Source organism: Platichthys flesus, chromosome 18, assembly GCF_949316205.1.
Source record: "Platichthys flesus chromosome 18, fPlaFle2.1, whole genome shotgun sequence".
Classification (NCBI taxonomy): domain Eukaryota; kingdom Metazoa; phylum Chordata; class Actinopteri; order Pleuronectiformes; family Pleuronectidae; genus Platichthys; species Platichthys flesus.
Window position 1 is genome coordinate 11,102,494 of NC_084962.1, and position 20,988 is coordinate 11,123,481.

At 44.5% G+C, this 20,988-nt stretch overlaps 1 protein-coding gene across 1 annotated transcript in view; it reads left to right on the forward strand.

The window, feature by feature from the left end:
- The window catches only part of nbas (NBAS subunit of NRZ tethering complex), a 145,421-nt gene extending 125,377 nt beyond the window's left edge, over nt 1-20,044 (forward strand). Inside the window, exons 50-53 of the mRNA XM_062411298.1 lie at nt 2,796-2,935; nt 7,935-8,082; nt 9,570-9,704; nt 19,061-20,044. Coding sequence (XP_062267282.1) covers nt 2,796-2,935; nt 7,935-8,082; nt 9,570-9,704; nt 19,061-19,336 — 699 coding nt within the window. The 3' untranslated portion in view covers nt 19,337-20,044. The remainder of the gene's footprint in view (nt 1-2,795; nt 2,936-7,934; nt 8,083-9,569; nt 9,705-19,060) is intronic.
- Nucleotides 20,045-20,988: the final 944 nt, after the last annotated feature.

Genomic DNA, 20,988 nt, shown 5'->3' on the forward strand with positions numbered 1-20,988 from the left:
GTCCATCACTCCCACCTGAACCCTGTGCATACAACTTTTTATTGATGCAATGCTTGAGGGGCCTGCTGGCTCTAGTTATGTAGTAAGCAGTGAAAGGACATTTGCTATTCAGAGAAGAGGTTCAGAAAACGATTCATTTAAAAAAAAAAAGCCCAATATTTGAAGTAAGGGCCATAAAATACAGAATCCCTGTGTACAAATACATGAATCATTAGCGTTTATCCTGCTGTCTAACGGATGGATCTCGGGACAGACAGATGGGAAAGGTAGAGAGGAGTAAAGATCGAAGGCATGAGTGGAAAACGGAAGCAGATCTATTTGATGAAAAGGGAAAAAAAGAGTTGAGAGTGGTTAAAGATGTACAATACATTCTATTTATATATTTAATTCAGGATATTCACAGAGAGACCAGTCTAATTCGTCGTTACTTCTCTGCTGAGTGTCATGTTGTCGGCTGACAGTCATGTCCCTCCTTCCCCCCTTCCCTCTACTCCTCCCTCCTCTTCCTGCCCTCCTGTTCTTTATACAACACAACAGAGGATTTGTTGATTTGAATCACTAGGCATACTTAATTACCATCCTTCCTTGTTAAGAAAATAAAAGCCTCACAACCACATAGTAATTGGCAGCAATATCATCTGTGGTCTGAGTTTGGACGACTGTGTGTGCTTCTGCCTCTGTGTGAGAGGATCGGTATACTGGAATGTATTTGTATGTGAGAAGAATGTGTCTGTCTTTATTTGCTATTTAGCATGCGTCTTGCAGTGAGAACATGCACTCCGAATATTATCATGGAATCCCAAGGCCTTGCATACCCTTGAATTTAGCAAGATGATGAATAAATGTGGCTATAAAACCTATAAAATGCTTCAATGGCTACAAAGTGTTCAGTATTCAATGTTCATAACGTGGTGCTGCAATAACAATGATGAACAGGCTTTGGGTTGCAGTTTACAGTCAGTGATGGATTTGAGAGCTTTAGATTGCAGTCAGGGCTTTTTACAGGTAGTTAAGATTCCATTTCTGTTTCCCATATGACCTCCATTTCCAGAGGGTCCAGAGCTTCACTTTTACTCATTTATTACTCCAACCCCCATCATAAGCTGCTTCACTACGGCACAATTTACCCTGTGCTCTTATGCATAAATTAGCACTAACGTCTCAAATCCAAAGGCTACGTTTAAAGATGGATGACGTGTTTCAAATTGCTAGTGTCGTAGACAAATGGCTTAAATAATCCGAAATACGTGCGCTGACATCTGGCGAATCTGATTTAATTTGGAGCCAGAGTCTGCAAAGTCGTGAAGGTCCTGGCGATACACACCGACTCAACCTATCTTGATTCAATCTCAGCTGTCAATCATGACAATTTTATAAAATCAAATCATTAGAATGCCACTCAGTAAAGTGTATAACTCCGCCAACGCCCAACAGACTCCTTTAGTTGAAATAAGCCATACAGCTTAGGCCACATAACATTTTTCAGCTCCACATCTGCAGGTTTCTAGGCCTATTTGTTTGACTGCGGAGGCTGCCATGTTTTTTACAGTAGTCCAAACTGCACAAACTAAAGACCCTTTGAGTTTTTGTGACAGCTGAAGGCAACCACAGGTTCTCTGTCATGTTTGGAAGCTGAGGGTGAGGTAAAGGGTTTTCAGCCGCAAGATCTAAATTCACCCCTAGATGTCACTAAATTCTACACACTGAACCTTTAAAAACATCATCCCTTGTGCGTCAACCAGACATTGGTCATTGGATGAATCCACAACCTGATACCTTTAGGTGTCACATATTCAGGAAGGCTTCCTCCTGAAAACACAGTTGTGTTCCACCTTGTAGTTGCCATGGTTCATGCTTTGTTACTTGTGAGTTTTATACTGATAACATATCTCCAGGCTTTACATAGAAATCCATTCATATAAATTTGAGGATACCACTGAGGCTGGAACTGTTTTATGAGTCTGTAATGCATGGGTTGCGTGTTTGTCCACGTGCTTGTGTGTGTGTGTGTACGTTCATGTATGAGTGTGTGTCTGTGTGTGTGACAGAGCCCGTGGCGGCAGCAGCCATGCTTTGGCAGGTTGTAGTTTTCCCCTCAGAAATCAGCTGCTCTCTGAACTGTTAAATCACACTAGAAGCCAACCTTTGAGAAGAAAATTAATTACTTTCCCTCCGCCACCTCCTCCTCCTCTCATTTTCTTCCACATTAACCCTCCCTCATTCCTTTTCATTCTCTCTTTCTCTCGCTGGCTGTCCAGATCTCTCTCTTTTTTGTCATTATCGTATAAAATAATTTCAGCCACAGGTGACGTTTATTTAGACTAACGTGCAAAATGCCAATGCAAGAGAAGCCCCGCTCGCTATCTCCCCCGTCTGAAGTTTGAAGGCTGTGATGCTGATATTGATCGACTGTGTGTGAAGGCACAGTTCATTCAAGTCTCGCTTTGGCTGGAATGTATTGCTCACAAACTCTGTCGCAATCATTACGTTGTCAAGTTTGTCGGGAGCACGCTTCATTTGAAATCAATTAAAAACTGCTCTCCTGTTTCTCTTGGGTTGGTGCTGGATGGAAATAGCAGATCTCTGAGATGCACTCCTCACTGGATGATGCTGGCATTTATCATCATACATGTCCATCATATTGCACATGTTACCGAATTTTAAGAAACGGATATTTTATTCTCCTAAATTGGGATTTCTAACGTTCGCAATCATTACAGCAGGCCTTTGTTTTTTGGTCTTAATTGTATTGAACGGTTCTCACCTGCTTGCTTCTTCTCCTCTTTTTGTCTCAGGTCCAGATAGAAGACGTAGAAAATGAGGACAAGCGCTACTCTCTCTTCCTGGAGCTGCTGGACGCTGCCCAGAAGTGGGAGGACTTTCAACTGCTCATGCTGCTCCTCCAAGCCTGGCCACCGATGTTGAAAGAGGAAGTGTAAGACAATTTACCTATTTAAATTTTTTCAAGGTTAACATTAAGATTTGACATTGTGCTTATTTTTAGTTATTATTACCTCTGGTACAGTTCCGAATTACTTACAATTATGAAATATCCATATGCTCTCAATCCTATCTTTAAAATGCATACCTCATTCAAGGATTCACACCACAACTTCATATTAAAATATGGCAGATTTCTGGGGATGTAAAATGCAGACGTCATCACACTTTCAGTCCTTTCTCACCTCAGTTTTAAAGTTAACCACAATTGCATTCAGTAGAGCACATACCCCTCCCAGGGCCCATCAGTCCCCTCAAATTCGATCAAACTGCACCCACTCATAGATACCAGTCCCCCAAGTGGCCTGTTTTTTTCTCCAGAGAAATCAATGTAATATTCCCTGGGAAATTGATGAAAATATCAATGCTGTATCCACCGAGACATTTAATTTGTTCTTTCTTGGTCCATGTCCCATCTTTACACAAAGTTTTTTTTTAAATTCTATGTGTAAACCTGCTGTCAATCAAACAAATAAACAAAGGGACAGCACGGAAACATAACGTCCTTGGCGGTGGTCAGAATGATTGCCACTTTCCTAGTTTGGGTCAAAGCAGCCTCCTGACCTCGCTTAAACTCCTGTAAGTGCTAGCGGGTGAATTCAGGGACATATGTGGACTTTTCAATTTGCTTCTCCTCTGCAGTGCGTTGTCATTTAAGTGAGAGTGGAAATGGAAAATATTGGCTGAAATCACTCAGGGGCATGTGTTGTACATAAACTTTCCGTTGGAAGTGAATCCAGGTGCCCTGACAAAGCTTCAGGCTCCGGGCTTCTCCGCACCAGCTGTATTATCGATAAGTGCCTAATGATGCGATTGCTCTTCTCTTCTCCTGCTCCATTGTTCCCAATTAAAAGTGAGGCCCTCTGAGACGATACAGGGGTTACGCTGTCTGGAGTTTGTCCTTCCAGCTCAAATCAAAGCAGCCTGTGTATCAAACAGTTTCGATCAGCAGCTTGAAGTGGACTTCTTCTCCTGCAGTTGTTAAAAACTACTGCAAGGATGAGGACAGAGCTTGTGGGTCTGTGAATTAGTTTTAGATTAGAATCAAACTTTTATGTGAAGAACAAGATTTACTTATGTTCATTACTGATAGGTCAGTTAAAAGGTCAACACAACCTGCTTGAAACACTATGCCAGGATCAGATTATACAGGGTGGGATCACTGTTCCAGATCAGGGAGCAACACCCCTGATGTATCTTCATGACCTCTCAGAAATATAAAAGTGAGCAGGAGGAGAAAAAACCTCCTGCATCAGGTATGTCATCAACACTGGCTTTATTGATCGCTTCAGACTAAATCCAACCAGGGGCAACATTGTCTTTCTGCCTATCTATTTTCCTTTTTGACGAACTACTTCCGGATCCTGCAGTGCTACACAAACTAAACTAAATCAGGTGATTTTATGCATCTTCTTTTGGGGGATTAGGCAAATCAGATTTGATAAATAATTCCTGTTTCTATCTACTGTAGAGAGGCTTTGATGTTTGAATGGATAGAAAGATGTTTAGTTTGATGCCAGTTTACTTTTTGTCTAGTGTAGAGCATAACCAAATGAAAAAATGAAAAAGTTTTCAGCACATTTGGGCATGATTTTCTTCTACCAGAAGATACCTGGGCAAACCGAAAGCATAACTGCAGGAGGACTTTTTGAAAACTTTGACTGACTTAATTTTGAAGTATGGTTCCTTCATCTGAAATGCAAGTGACACTCCTGAGTTCCTGAAACGTTTCCTGTGCCCCTGGAACAGTGGAAGCAGGTTGTTATATGCAGGATTCTTTTCCAGCTCAGTTTGGGCCATTTCAAAGCTGATGTTGTATCACCTGTTCCAAAGAAAGCAGCTTAGTGTGAAGGTGAAAACAAAATTGCTGACAGCGAGACAACTGAAGCAGAAATAGGAAAAAAATGCGTTTTCGAGTCGTTGCACTGTAAACAAACTAGAATGAATAGTATCAAGGGAAAGTGGGAAAAGGTTATTGTTTATCAGGGTATGTTCATAAAAAAGAGTGTTGGTGAGACGGTATTGTCTCTCCTGGCACAGTCATCTTCACCTGAGACAGGAGAGACAGGATTAGGTTTGGACAACACCGCCGCTTCGAGTTCACCCCCGGGTTTCTCAGACGTTCCTCTGACTTTGCTAGAGGAGCAGCTGTAGTCAAAGCACCGGCGCCGGGCGACAGTCGGCTACAATCAATTCTTTTCACTGCAGACTGAGCCGGCGGATTGTCTCCGATTGAAATGCAAACATAACGCTGAGTAACAACTCAGCCTCTGATTATGGATTGGTTTTTTCTCTCCGGTCCATTTAGTCATCCTCATTTAAATCTCTCAGGGTAATTTGCTGCAACATGCACAGACACATGAGCCACGCTGGAACGTGCCTTGTCTCTTTGAATCATAGAAGTCTCAAACTTGAGTCCGGTCTGCGTTAACCGAGCATTTTATACACAACTGCACTGCTGTATCCTGCACTCGTAATTTGGGACACAAAACCCAGAATAACTTAACCTTCAAGCGATGGAGACTTGAGGGCGTTATCTCTTACATGGTTAACCTTTACCACTTGTCTGACTCAGCACTCTGTCTGTGTGTGTGTATGTGTCTGTCTGTGTGTGTGTGTGTGTGTGTGTGTGTGTGTGTGTGTGTGTTTGTGCGGAAGGGGAAGGGGATTTGTTCCAGTAAGACTACAAGAGGCTGTTTTGGGAGCTATACTGAGCGTTGCATCTCAAAAGCTTATCCTTTAGTCTGCATAAATTGAGTCATGATTCAAAGCACGCATGGGGGCTGGCTATGACTCACGCTGCACCCTGTGACAGATTTTGGCGAGCGCGCAGACACCCAGCGCATTCAGCTGTACACCCCCCCCCCCCCCCCCCCCCCCCCCCAGGATAAAAGCCAAGGAGGCGGCTGTGTGCCAGCGAGTGCAAGTGGACCCTGTTTGCGTCTGCGGCCGCATCATCGGAAGGTGAAGCGGCTTGTCAGGATGAGACATGGCTGCGTGGAGAGCTGGCTTTTCTACTGACAGGCACTCACAGGACCCCTGCTGTCTCTGTCTCTCTCTCTCTCTCTCTCTCTCTCTCTCTCTATCAGCCACTTAGAATCTTACCACAGGGCATCTTCCTTCGATCACGCCTATCTAGGACATCAGACAGCCACCACTTTTGAATTTCTGATCATATCACCTAGGATTTATCACTGTTTACATCAATAGTGTGAGCACAAGGCACACGTTAAGTTCAAATCAGATCCTCCTCTCCTCTCCTACCCTACCTCCTCCATCTGTTCAATATTTAATTCCCTGCTAGTCATGTTGATTACATCACTACATTACATGTGCCAGCATACTGACGCACATTTGCGAACCACTGGACGCATCCTCCCGCCTTTCACAGTGTCTCTGTGCTGCTTGTCTCTGATAGACGAATGACGACACTGTTCTAAATCTTAAATCGTACATTCTATGAATATATAGAGCCTCGCTAAAGCTCAAAACTGAGGATTTCCCACAGATATAATAAGACCGTGGCTTTGGATTAACAAATGCAACCTCCATTACCGCTAACATTAATGTTAGACAGCACATATAGGGGCTGCTGATAAAACAACCAAGATCTAATTACCAGATAATGAATCATTCTCTGGTTTCCTTATTTTCCTTCCACCCATTCCTTTACACATACAGTGTGAGGGGGTCGTGCTTCCTTTGTATCCCAGGGGCTCCTGCCGTCCTTGGTGCGAGTTAATCTGTGACTCAGGAGGCTTCGGCAAAGGTCTGGAAGAGCTCATAAAGGAGTGTGTAAACAAAGTGACACTCCTCACCGCTGGCAGCTTCTCCCCGGTGTTCTCGCCGAGACGGAGAAAATGCAGCGTGTAGTCGTTTAATATTAACTGCAGGAGTTTTACGGTCAAACATCTTTCCTCCTGGCTTGCATGTCAACGTCAGAATTCATTAGATCGTTTGGAAACCTCTTGATAATTCTGTCTGCTTTCATGTCAGCCAGTGATTTGATGGGTTGATGCTATTCTTATGTGGCTGTTGTATTTGTAATATTTATAATGTACACTTTAATGTGTTAAGGTGCAGAAGTGAGCTGCTGTAACCTGTTCCTTGTCGAACAGGATTAGGCTCTCCCACTCAGGACCTGACTATTACCTTTGACATCTCCGTGTTAGCTCCCACCAGGGCAAGGAACCTGGGTGTGACACTCGACAGTCAACTCTCTCTTATTGTCAACATTAATACAACAACCTGCTTGTGTAGATATATGCTGCACAACATCAACAGAATACATCTCCTTCTCACTCAGAAGGAGGCGCAGGTTCTGGTCCAGGCTCTGTTCATCTAGGTTACTGCACCTCCCTCCTGGCTGGTATGCCTGCAAGTACTATCCGACCTCTGCAGCTCATTCAGAATGCAGCCGCTCGACTGGTCTTCAACCAGTTGGATGTCTTGTCTCCCCATTGACATCAGGATAGCAAAAGGTCTACTAATCTTCTGCAGCAGACTAAAGACTGTTGAAACTACACCTTGGTTAAGAAAAGATAAAAATAAAAATACAAAATTATATTAAAAGATCTGCTTAGTTGCGTGTACATGTAGCACTTGTAGATTGGCTTTTTTGAAGCAAATTGTACTTGATTCTTGATCTGGGTTTGTACTCATGGTTAAATGCACATGTTGTAAGGCGCTTTGGATATAAGCGTCAGCTAAATGAAATGTAATGTAATGATTAACATCAGGTGACAGAGGACTGCAGAGATTTAATTCAACAATTTAATTAGATTTCTACGATTTGACTATATACTGTATATTCCTGAAAGAAGTCAGTCTGTCACATGCTTACTAATATACCCGTCTAGGTTTTCCCTATGTTCACCTCAGAAGACGACTTCACACTGTCATACTCACTGCTCGGTCCTGCTCTGTGTCTCCAGGTCAGTGTCTGAGCGTAACCCCTGGGTTGTGCTGACCTCGGCCCTGCTAACCCGCTGCCAGGGGTCAGAGGTCAAACTGGATCTGGGTCAGCAAATAGTCGCAATGGTGCGGACTCTCTACAACACCAAGCACAAGCCCCCTGTTCAGGTAATTCCGTACACACACACACCGAACATATACTCTTCAAAATATTCATGAAGGTGTAGATACTCCTTTTGTATAACAGTGATCTGAAAAGTGCTGTAGATTGCCATCAAGCTATTTTCAGATAATTTACCTAAAATTCATTCATGGCTGATGTTATATTTAAACTCATGACACCTCTAGTCAACATACAGGCGAGAGGAGTGTGCGTCATACATGCGCTCGTACACTGAGTGCTCAGATAGTGGTGTTAAGATCATATGTCCTGCTGCACCTACACGCCAGAGACAGCATGTGAAATTATTATAGCATGCTGCGTAGTGTGTAATATTGCCATGGATGAAGGTGTTCCATTGCCTGAGCCAGCCCCAACATGCAAGTGTAACATCACCTCTTATTACATGATATTACCTTGACCTCCTGGAGTCACACTGTTCCCTGTGGTGACATATTTCCTAACTGGATCTCTGAAATCAGGACTTCAATCTCTGAACTCGCTATCTTGTTTAAAACACATCGTTTACAGATTTATCTGAAGTTAGAAGCAATTGTTGAATCTGGCGTCATGTTCGTCAAACAATGTAAGACAAATTTAGGATAACAATACGAACATGTTCCTTCACGAGGCCCAATATTTGTTTCGATGCAGTGGGACGTGATGCAATGTCGCTTCAACACATTAACCAGCGTGTCATCAAAATACAGGGGTCTGCCTGTTTGCATTCAGTGTTACCTCGGTGCAGGGCCACCATTTTTCCAGTATCTTAATACATGGGCCTAAAGCTATTAAGCATGTAACCCGCAGCCGCCTGTTAGCATCAGCTCAGTGCTTTATGCGATGTACCATAGGCACTAGCCGCTCTTTGATATCTGACAGCCCCTAATGCTATTCATGCCCTGCTGAGCACCATGGCAGTGGTAAGCCTAATGCCATTCTGTATGTATAGCTCCAGCTGACTGTGATATTAGTTTAGCGTAAATGCTATTCAGTGTGAATAGGCTAGCGTCTGCCTGGCTGTTGGATATTAGTGTAGGACGGGGGTGGGAGGTGGACGAGGAGGCCTTTTACTCTCTTCTGAAGAGCTTTAATTTGAATCTGCTGGAATGAAACCACCAGAGCATGGGGGAGTCAGATTGCATTGTGCTATCCATATATTACAGGTTGGCACTGCAACAGGACTGTGTGCGCCTGTTTGTGTGTAAATCCTTTTAAAAAGTATAATGTGGCTGTGTGTCTGTACAGTATATACACATCGATTAACCTCCACTGTTCTTCGTCTACTTTCTTCTCTCTGTCTCCCGCTCTCCCCTTTTGTTCTTTCCTCCTCTTTGTTGCCTTGCTTCTGATTACATTTCCCTATTTTCATCACACTTTTGCTTTTATGTCTCTCTTGCTGCTTTTCCATTCATCTGTGCATCTATCCATCCCTCCTCCTCCTCCTCATCCTCTCTCTCTGTCCCTCTGTCCCTCTCTTCGTCCTCCCCTCCAGTGCATCAGACACATAGCCACCCTGCTGCTCCAGAACCAGCCGAGTCTGCAGCAACCCGCGCTCAAGTTGATGGCTGAAACCGGTGATGAGGAACTGCTGCAGCTGACTCTGGATCAGATCAACAGCATGACACCAGTAAGTGTTGTTATAAAGTCTTGCACATATTCAGATAAACAAGTCGACTCCATTTTGGATTGAAAAAAATCCTAAATGGATACATTGATGATTGTTTTTACCGATTAACAGATGAACAATTTTCTCAATAAATTTATATTCATCCCTAAAACATAAATGCACATCACAACTTCTCAGAGCCCAACATGACTGATGAGCCCATACCTGCCTAGGCTAATCCCCTATCTTGTCATATCAAAGCATATCTAGCAATTATCTAAACTGTGGCTGCCTTACATATTAAAATTAGTCAAAAAACTCTTTTTTTTAAATAAATTGTTTTTACGCTATATTTAATTTGATTGGAAATACTGATAATAAAGGGATAACATTTACAATATTTCATTGAAATTGGTTCAGCAGCTTTTGTTACATCTGGTTGACTAACAGACTAACACATACCGTCCATGGCTGAGGTAAAAATTGTAAGACAACTTAACTGCAGTAAGATAAAAAGGTTCATGTTATTGAAAAGCCTCACCTTCATCCTTTTGCTAACTGTCCTCTAGTTTTGGGAAGCCACAGCCAGATAGAGGAGTAATCGTTTGAGACTGTGTGGGCCAACTCTCCACTGTTTCCAGATCAGATAAGCACCCATCACAAAGTAGGCCTCTCAGACCCTCTCATTGTTCCCAGATCAGATAAGAGAGAGCCTCACTATTAAGTGACAGAAACCCTATTAAGTGAAACGTTAGGGCTCCTTTGTGTATTGGTTCACCTGAGCAACACGCTCGCGCTCTTACAGAGAGGAGAAGGGGGGGGGGGGGCTGAGGGAGGCACAGGGTTGAAGGTGGTATAAGAGAAAGGATATGTAATTTGGATGTGGGAAGACAAAATCAAATGGAGGAGCGGAAGGCGCGGGAAGAGAAGCCGGGGTCACAGACGTATGAGAAGGTAAAAGTGACCTAGGCTGAGGTGGAGAGGACGGAGCCGAGCCGGACTGGAGACACAGGAGATAAATCGGGGAGCGATGGAGCAGGTTTATATGAACGCTGTGAGACGGGTGGGGTGTCACGCTGCTTGGAGAAATAATCTTACCTCCGCCACCTCCGAGCTGAATGAGCAGGGGGCGTGTTCGGAGCAACACAGAACACCGCTCCTCCGCAGATAACATCGAGAGAGACGGAGAGAAATCGTCTCACATCTAATACATCTCATAATGTGTTGGCTGGGCGCTCGCTGTGTGCGCTGTGTGCGTTTCCTCAATTGTGTGACTTTCTCTTTGGCTGAGTGGGAGTGCGTTTGCCAAGGTGTGTTTACATCTACTTCATTTTGAGAGTAATGTGTTTTTAAGCAAAGTGTTTCTGAACGCCTGAGCCTGTTATAAAGGAGCTGTTCACCCCATTTGACTGCATTTAGGGACGTCGGGCCAACACTTTACGCTCCAATAAGTCAATTCAGGACACAAATTGTTAGGTGTAACCAGGACCTCATCCACATATCCATCAATTGTCCGATGCAATTCATCCTAGTTGATCAGGAATTCACTGTGTGTGCATGAGAAAGCTCATCCTTGACCTGAATGTTGTTATTCAATCCCATAAGCATTTCATTTTTGGACTTGATACCTTTTGGACTATAAAGTATAATGAACTTCAGGGGTGCAGTGAAACTATATGAAGAAAAAGAAATCCGTGAAAGGTCCCTGAACGCCGCTCTTAATTTATTTACCTGCCTCTTCACGTCTACATTGACAAGCCCGAGGTTGATTTCTTCCCACAATGCATCATAAATTTATAAACTCTTGCGGTCTTGATTAAGTATGTGAGAATAACATGTCAGTCTGAGTGAATGACAGGCCTTATCTTCAAGCACCCTGTGTGAGTGTGTGTGTGTGTGTGTGTGTGTGTGTATTCTCCCCGGCGCCTTGCAGTGTATCTGAAGTCACAGACTACTGTGCACATTGTTTTTCCTCAGTCTCGATGCATTTTAGTTTTTTGCATGGAGGAGATGCCCCTGAGATTACGACTAGAATAAAAACAAACAGATTAATTTTGAAGATTAGTTTTTAATTAAAACGGTGTTATAGGATTGTAGGGGGGTATAAGGAAGGTCATTTATTTGGCTGTGTCTTTATTGCGTCTTGCTTCGCCGCTACATGAGCTTAGTAGGTATGACCAGCTCTGTTGGCGTGGACCACTGTGGGTGTTGGGGAGCGAGGAAAGACGGAAAGAAGTAGGACTAGCGGAGGTGAAATGAAAGGTAGTGGTGTAAACAGCAGAAAATGGACAAATTAGTTTGTATTGTTCTTAATGATAAAGGTAAACACAGTGCAGGCGTGCATAGGCTTTTATTTCCTTTCACTGGAAGCAGAAAGCCCCCTGGTCTTTCCACAAAGTCCCTCCCTCCATCATTTCTCCCTGTCCTCCCTTTTTCGCTTGGCTCCTCATTGGCAAAGATGAATGGGCCTTTGGAGGAGCAGGGGGGGAGTCAGGGAGTCAGGGGTTAACACCTGCCTGAGTGATGGGAGACAGAGGTGTAGGCCTGATAAAAGCCTTCCTGCCAATATAAATGAGCTGTCAGTGCATTTTACAGCATATACACTATAGGTCCTGCTGCATGTGCAAACATACATGCAGTAAATTTGACAAATGCAATGTTGTGGCAGTGTTTGTCCTAGGACTTACTATAAGCAGTGGAAAGCCTGAATGTCATGTGTGAATCGGTTGGAAACACCTTTTCAGATTTTCCTTTTAAAGTTGCCATCTCACTCATTTTAAAATGAGAAGTTCAAAATGTGAATTGAATGGCTACATACATAATAAAAGACTGTGGCTCAAGCTTTGTGTTTCAAGCAAAAAGCCAGCGTCCCCAGAAGAGGATGAGCCATGTCGCCAACATGTGCTGCTTCTCAAAGTGGATACTTTAGTCACTACCCTCACAGTTGGTTCACCGTGTACTCGGTTGCACAGAGCATGAACTCCTACACTGTTGTGTTGTCTAAAATCAAACACCTCCATTTTGCGCTCGCTGTAAATACCAATTGTAACATGTCATCACTACTGTCGCCCACCAAAATACATGTTTTCATTTATTTTGTATTCCCCCGGTTGTCAAGCAACATGGAAATTGTGCCGCCATCTGTGCAAGAGTGCAAGGCAGCATTCTCTATATGAGCTTGTGAGAGGCTGAGAGGAAACGACCATGAAGCCGACCCAAACCTGATGTTTTGCCAGATTACAGGAACATGCAGTGTAAAAAATCAAGTAGATGGCCCAGCCAACGTGAGAAAATAAAAAGAAAAGAAAATACGTGCCTGTCATAATGTCAATCATTTGTCAACTCCCCATCTAAGAACACCAGTGGACTATAGCGAGTAAGGTATTTATCTGCACCTTTGAAATTCCATCTGAAATTTGCAGAGAAAGAGGCCCATGTTCTCCAGATCCTGTGCTTTTTGAGGAAAAAAAGGACACCATCTTCCTCACTGGGTTATGTGGGAAGAGCCAAACCTTGTCTCCATGTCTTGTTACAATAGCTATTGAGTTGGTTTATGGATCAGTTGGTTCATTATTCAACTGCTTTTTTTTCTTCGTCCTTGTCGGGTTCTGTTTTTATCACTTGTTTTTTAAACACTTGTATCCTTGTGTGCGAGTGTGTAATCGGGTTAGAAACCACTTCAAGGCCTCTCAGACAAACTCAGACACCTTGTCTATTCGCCCGCTGAAGTGAAGACAACAGGCCTGTGTGTGTCTGTGTGTGCGCACGTGTTTGATTGAGTGATTATGTGTCTAATTGCTTGTTTAAGTGGGGTTGTTTACAGCTTTGGTGCCATATTGGACCTGTTAATCTGGCTGTGTTTGCTTGCAACTCAGTGCGTTGATCCTTGATTTGCTCGCTGCTTGTTGTGTGTGTGTGTGTCTGTGTGTGTCTGTGTGTGTGTGTTTCCTTGTGTGCGTCACAGCCCACTTTTATTTGTATTTTTTGGCTTCACTGCCTCTTCTTCTGTCACTTTCGATCATGTCGTGCTGTAAGCAAGGACTGTTTGGTGTTGTGTGTGTGTGTGTGTGTGTTTGTGTGCTTGCAAGCTGTTTGTTGCACAACTTAAGCCTAGGGACAGTTAGGATGGAGGAATGAGGGACGGAAAGATCCCGGGAGGAGGAGAGAAACGGGTGAGAGGAGGAGGAAAGGAGATAGTTATGTGTTGTCTGGCATTCCAAAGTAGCTTTATGATTTAAATGATAAAGGAAGGCTTGGCCATGAATTATGTATTAAGAATTGTACGTGCATAGTAATTCCAATTAGTCTCTCAGCCGGGGTTTGGATCACAGAGGGGGAGAAAGACGTACACACGAGATGAGGGACGTGCAGCTCGAGAACAGAAAACACGCGTGTGAAAGATTGACCAGGCCAATCGGGCAACATTCAGCGGCCATTGAAAAAAGAAAGGAAATACAACCTTGTCTGTCTTTCAATGGGCGAGGCAGCAAGAAATGACAAGGTAATAACAAGAGCGGGGGGGGGGGGGGGGTGGACATCGTATGGCTTCAGTTTGATGTGTCAGTTCTCTTGTCATGCTGTTTGTTCATCCACTCACAGCCAGCTGCGAGAGCACACTCACACACACACACACACACGAAGGCAGAAGATGCCTGTTGTTTTCGCTCCACTGAAAAGTCCAGACAAGGTGTAGTTGGAGCCTTTAGAGGAGACCTGAAGGGGCTTTTAACCTGACACACACACACTCACCAACACGTTCACCCCAGGACAGGGTTTCATGTTCTCCGAGCCGTTGACCTTTCAGTGAGAGAAAGGTAGCCATGATGGATGTATTCCCCCCTCAATCAGATTCTATTTGCGCTGAACTCTTTGCAAAAGGCGAGGCCTGGACAGACCACAGAGGAAAATCAAAAGCTCCAAGAGAAGGAGGGAGGAGGAGGGAGGGAGGATTCTCTGGAGGCGGGAAGCAGCACAGACGGATGTACAGGTTTGTTAGAGCAGATGGGACGGTGAGCTGCGGAGTCGACTTGGAGGTTGTGTCAGATCCGCTTTTACATGACATCGACCCCCCCCCCCCCCCCCCCCCACGTCTACATTCAGTGGACCACAAGTCAAAGCAGCACCAGTAAACATCTGTCACTGACTCCCATTAGGGAAGCAAACAAGCAAACAAAAACAATACACACTTCACTCCCACCTTTGCCAAATGGAGCTGAGCTGCGTTGCGTTTACATGCAGTGGAGGACAGAAGCGTGTCAATGGTTGTTTTCATCTGTGTTGGATTGGAGAAATATGGCGAGCCAATCACAGCTCGCCTTGCAAACCTTGTGACCCATAAGGGACAGTTGGAAGCAGCTGTGATGCTGTTAAAAAGTTAGATTTCTTATTAATAACCTTGGTAAAAACACATTTAATATGGGAATTGCCCAACTGTCCCCTTGTGAAACCACATTTAAGTTCACTAGATCCCAAATCATCACATCGAAAGAAAACAAAAGACTGTTATTTGAATTAAAAGATGAAATATAAATGTGTTGTTGTTATTGAGAGCTCGGTGAGGACATTTATAATTAGAGATTCATAGCTTCGCATAGAGGAAATACCCAGAGCGGTAATGAGCCTTAGAACTAAAATGTGTGTTTTTTTTTAACTTCAGTATGTGTATATATTGGATCACCCTGTTAATGAGTGAGGTGCTGCTCACAGCTTTTGTTGCTGCCGGACAGAGACAAGCAAACTGTTTCCCCTTGTTTCCAGTCTGTTTCGTCAAGATAAGCAAATCGTGTTCCGGCAGTCGCTGCATATTGAATGGTTGGATATGAGAGTGGTATTGAATTTCCTTACAAACTTTCTGCAAAGTATTTTTTTTGTTTTTCTGAATTATTTATTTAATTACAGCCTGTTAAGAATCCCTCATTTTGACAGCAGCAATTTGCTAAACCATTGGCATGATGTGATTAGATTTTGATCATTTGATTGCACTGGAAGAGGGGGAATGAACATATTGAATTATCACCCATCACTTTCATGAAAGTTCCACAATGCTAATTAATGTAATTTAGTTTTTCAATTGATAAATGTTGTTCTTGAGATTTTTCTTCAGCGGAGGGAGGCAGAAAAATGTCTCCTGGGACGTCCACAAGAATTTTTAACTGGCGGTGATGAGATCCTTTTTGTTTCCCGACAGCCTGCATGTGTAGGCAGGGATCATCTGAACTCTGTCCCTGTTCTCAGCAGTCTGCCGTTCTGTTCATGCCCGCAGAATGTGTGAACGCCGCAGGAGGAGCGGCGGCGCCTGGAATGCGGCGCTCCAACTGTAGCAGGGACATATCTGCATCACTCTGATATCAAGATTCAACCTCCATCCCTCCCATCGCCCTGCCCGTGCCTTCACATCTATTTACGGCTCCACTGTCAATCTGACTGACTCAAATCGTCTGTCTGACTCGACACCGTCAAACTGTAATAGCCTGGCTGCCCTATGTTTGTGCGTTTGTGTGTTTGTGTGTCAGTGTGTGTGTGTGTGTGCAGAACCAGGCCCTGAAATGGTGCTTTTCTCTCTCCCCTAATGGACGAGGAGAGACAGTGTGTTTACCGTGTGTGTCTATTCCTGTCCGGATATTGGCCCCAGTGCACGCCGACAACTCTCGATCCTCGTCCTCCGAATCTGACAATATCTCCCGCAGCCCCGACTCTCATTCATTTCGTATGTAGATGTTTTCTAATCTGGTGGCTCGGCAGTGTTAGAGGCGTGACCTCCGAAGCATTCACCTGCCTTTCCACATCCGGATGTTTGACGTCGTGGCACATTTCAGTCAGAGTGCCATAAATACGCCCTGCGTCTCACTTTCGGAAGCCACCTGATACCACCTGATCGTATGTACCATGTAGATCCATGTGTGCTATGGAGGTGTGAGTTCTCATTAAACACAAACCTGCAGGTAATGTAGTGCCAGTTCCCATTTGAAAATAACTAGTGCACAACTCAGTTCATACAGATGAAAATGAACTAAGTTCACAGTGCCAAAATTGAGCTGTGTAGGTGTGTAAGCTCCAACGTAGCATTGCCCTCAGATCAAATCAAACCAATGTATGTGTGGCCTTTAACCACACTAACAGCCTCGAAGGCCACAGGAACGTCACTTCAAAGAAAGTAGAAACATTTAAGTTTAATGCTACTTTTGAAAATAACAGTTCTTTGTCGTTCTAGTTTTAGCAGGTGGTTTTGGAGATGTTGGAACTAAAAAATCTTTATCATGTTAACGCCCACCAGGCGTATTTTTTAAATACATCTGGACTTTTGGTTTGGTTCTGACCATTATTTTTATCGGTGCTGAAAACATTGGATTCACCAGTTTAAAGCTGAGATCTGTTGATGTAAATAAAGGTCTTACTTACTGATGCTGTCACTTCAACCTCTCACTCACCTCAAACCTGTTGTTTATCTGCCCTACAACTGATCGGAGTGTCTGCCAACAAGATTTCTTGTGTGTGTGAAAAGGATCACATGATTCTTGGTGGCACAACTGGAAACATTCAATTCAACATAATATTGCCTCCACACTGAGAGGTGTACATGACTTGCACCTTTACCCTTCAGGGTTTAAAAACGTGTGTGATATTGAGCTCAAGGAAATCTCAGTGTTCACTGCAGCTGCTCAACCTCCACGTGGAAGGATTTCGTTTTGTTCAGGCTCCAGAATCAGAAGTTTGAAGCTGTTAAGATGTTTTGAAGTCCTCTCCCTGGTTTCGAGGTTGCATTTCATTCTTGGGAGCAGTTGGTGCACTTAAAAATGAATGTATCTGATGCTCTCAGCGCCTGTCTGCCTTCCTCCTCTCCAGCTCGCTCCCCCTGTCATACATTTTCCACCCTCCTAAGCCCTCCGGTCTGTCTCATCTCTCTTCCCCCCCCCCCCTTAATTCTCATTATAACCAGACGACCTCCTCATCCACCTCCTCCTCCTCGAAATTTCTGTCTGTCTTTCTCTCCGTGGCCTCCTCCTCCCTCCCCCAGCTTGTCATGATTCATCTGGACCCGTCTCCCAGTGTTAGGGTGAAATTAAATTATTAGTCACGCATGACATACAGTACTGTATCCCTTTAAGTGTTATGTGTCAACCCCTCCGTCTCATTTTCATCCTTTTGCCAAAGCCTCTATGAATCTATATTAAAACGGGAATTCCATTAAAATCCTAGGGAAACTATGAATCTTGGGACGCAGCGGTAATTTGCTCAGCTTGTATTACTCCGATGTGTGGGGGGGGGGGGGGGGGGGGGGGGAGCGACGACGACGTCTCTCATCGCTCACGTGAGCCGCTCGGGTTCCATCATCACAGGGGAATTGATGCTTTTTCTTGAGGCTTTTGTTTTTAAGGGTGATTTTTCCTCCAAGGAGCCGGAAATGGAGCGAAGCCGACGCAGAGATGAGGTTTGAGAGTCGAGTCGAGAGAGAAATTCATTCAGCTCTCCTCTCGCTCTCTGCTGCAGAGGGAGAAGACACGAGCCCCACATTTATAATTGATCTGCCTCGGCTCCAGATACACCCCCCGAAAGGGACTCGCTGTTGTCTGTGTGAGTTTGTGTGTGTTCGCATGAAGTGTAACGTTGTGTAAAGTTCAAGCTTAATAATGGAGACTGCAAACAGGTGAAGGTCACAGAGACGGAGTCACAGCCTTTAAACCCTGACACTCTGCCCCAACGGCACTGATGGTGGTGTTGGTGCCCACAAGGTCAAACAGGATGTGACCTCCACTGTGGCCTCATCAGGTTTTCATTCAGGCGTGTAACGTTGTAACCGCACACAGACTGATTTTCACACCACAGATCACTGTGGTGTGAAAATCACATTCATCGAGGAGCCATGTTTATTTGTGTCATCAGCCACTGAGGCTGCTTTCAGTCAATTTCAGACAAGAATGTTCACAGCAAGGGAGTGGGAGTGTTGATGGTGTTTCAAACACACGACAGATGCAAATCTCATTAATTATCTTAGGATGAAAAAGAGGTGACATCCACATTAAAGATGCAGACGAAAATGCTAACTTTGAAATATAACATTAAAGAGCTACTGACTGTTGTATGGACAGCAGGATGATGGGTCATGTCCTGCCTCCTGCAGGATTTAGACGTAGGTGAGGTCATCTCCTGCTGCCGTCCTCACATGTGAAAGACAAAGTCTGGAAAATGTCCGGACTTGGAGTTCACGTCTGAAAACGTCTTAAAAAGATCTGCTGTCTGACTGCTGGTCACCGTGGACAGACTGGCTGCCTCAAGCTTTGTAAAACTTTTTCTTTGCACATGTTCTTCTCAGTGATGAAAAAAGGCAATCACAAATCTCTCCTGACTCCGTCTCCACATGTCTCTTCTTATCCTTCCAGGAGACAGCTTCCTCCAGCGACGCCGAGCTCCTGTCGCTGCTCCTGGACGCCGGGCTCCTGGTGGGCTGCGTCTCCTCGGCCCTGTACCCCCTGCTCAGCTCCCACATGCTGTCCCACCAGCAGGAGGGGGGGTGGGACGTGGAGAAGGCTGCTGCTGAGCTGATGGCGGCGGGCCACAGGCCCGAGGCGGGCTCCCTGCTGCTGGCTCACCGCGGAACACACCAGGGCCAGTTCACCTTCAACTCTGCCTTGGCTGTTCTCCGGAAGTGGCTGTGAGGGGAGAGAGCAGCAGGTGGTGGGGGGGCGGTTTGGAGCGCGGCCACACACCACAGTGATGAAACAGATTTAGGGAGGAAGAGCAGGATGGCGTCTGAAGAAATGAGCATGAGTGGTCGAACAGAAGAGATATGAAGCTGTACCTGTTCATCAACTGAGCAGCTGCAGCAGCATCCGTCCTCCAGGTATTAGACCAGATCCCTTCTGTAGTGAAACATCCGCTCAATTAAAGACTCACACATTCATAAACACACAAACCTCGGCTGTCATGAAGGGAAAATCCTGATAGAGCTGATCAGAAAATGCATCTTTCTGTTGCGTACGTGCATGCGCTGCATCCCATTGTGTGCTGGGGTAATTGAGCAGTGGCCGTGGAAACAGTGGGTGGATATTAGCCTATTGTTCTGTGGCAGGTTTGCCTGTTTGACGTCCCATCGTTAAACACCCTGCCTCTGCTCCATTGTTTCCCCCTAATAATGTCTAATTAATTCCTGCTAAACAAATTAGCCCCGCAGCTGCCCCGCGCCCCTCTGTGCAAACGCACAAGTACTGTACCCAGGCGCAGACGCCCCTTCGCTATCGTGTTGCGCTCATGATGATGCGGACTAATAGTGTTTGTGTCTGTTAACGCATGCAGTGATGCTGTTGCTGTACGATTTTAGTCTGTTCCACCATTCAGAGCTGAAATAAAGACAAATCATAACATGACACTGAGCTGTGATTTGATTTAAATTGTGTCACATTCGTTTTTTTTATCATAATTGTTCCGGTCGAACACAACTTCGTTCAAATGAACACTTTTCAATGGAGTTCTGTGAATCTGCGTCTTTTACTTCTCTGTCTAATGAATCTCGTTTTGAATGCACTCAAATCGTTCACGTTATAATTAAAGCAATTTTACATTGTTCCAGGGAAATTACAGCCCTCTGATCATTTGTGTTTCAGCTTGGCAATGGAATGCTCATGTTTTGTTACACAATCATTCCCGAGCAGTTCAGCAAAGTGTTTCTTTCTCGTCAGCACACACACACACCGAGTGCTTTCACCTACCCGTCAAATCTGCTGAGGCCCAAATCGTTCATACATTGTTTCTTCTTTCCAGCTCTTTAAACTGATGACAGTTTATTTGCTTTGTTTTTTTTTAACAGAAATAAGTTATAGGAAAAGAATTGGAGGGAGAAACAATAATTGAAGTGTCTAATGATCTTGTTTGTCTAAGCCTTTTTTAAGACCAGGTTGAAAATGAAACATGGTGTGGGGGGGGGGGGGGGGGTGCTGACTGCAGCTCCCCAGAGCAGACGGTTTTTGTTTGGTCTGTGCACAAACAGTGAACAGAGTGGGGGGGGGGGGGGGGGGGGGAACAAAGGGTTTGAGTAGATGAGAAGAAACATCAGCTTTTTCCTCCACTTAGACTTTCCTCAAGAATTTGTAATTGCATTGCAAAGGAAATAGCAGTAACTATCTAATAGAAATGGTGGCTAGCACTGTTATCTCACAGCAAAGCGGTTCCTGGATCCAATCTCAGATTAACCAAGTGAGTTGGGACGTTTCAGGGTTTTCTCCAGCTACACTATATCCATTATCAGTCATTACCTGCAGGTAAAATCTGGAGAATTGACTACACCCTTCAGTGTAGATAATGGATGGATCAT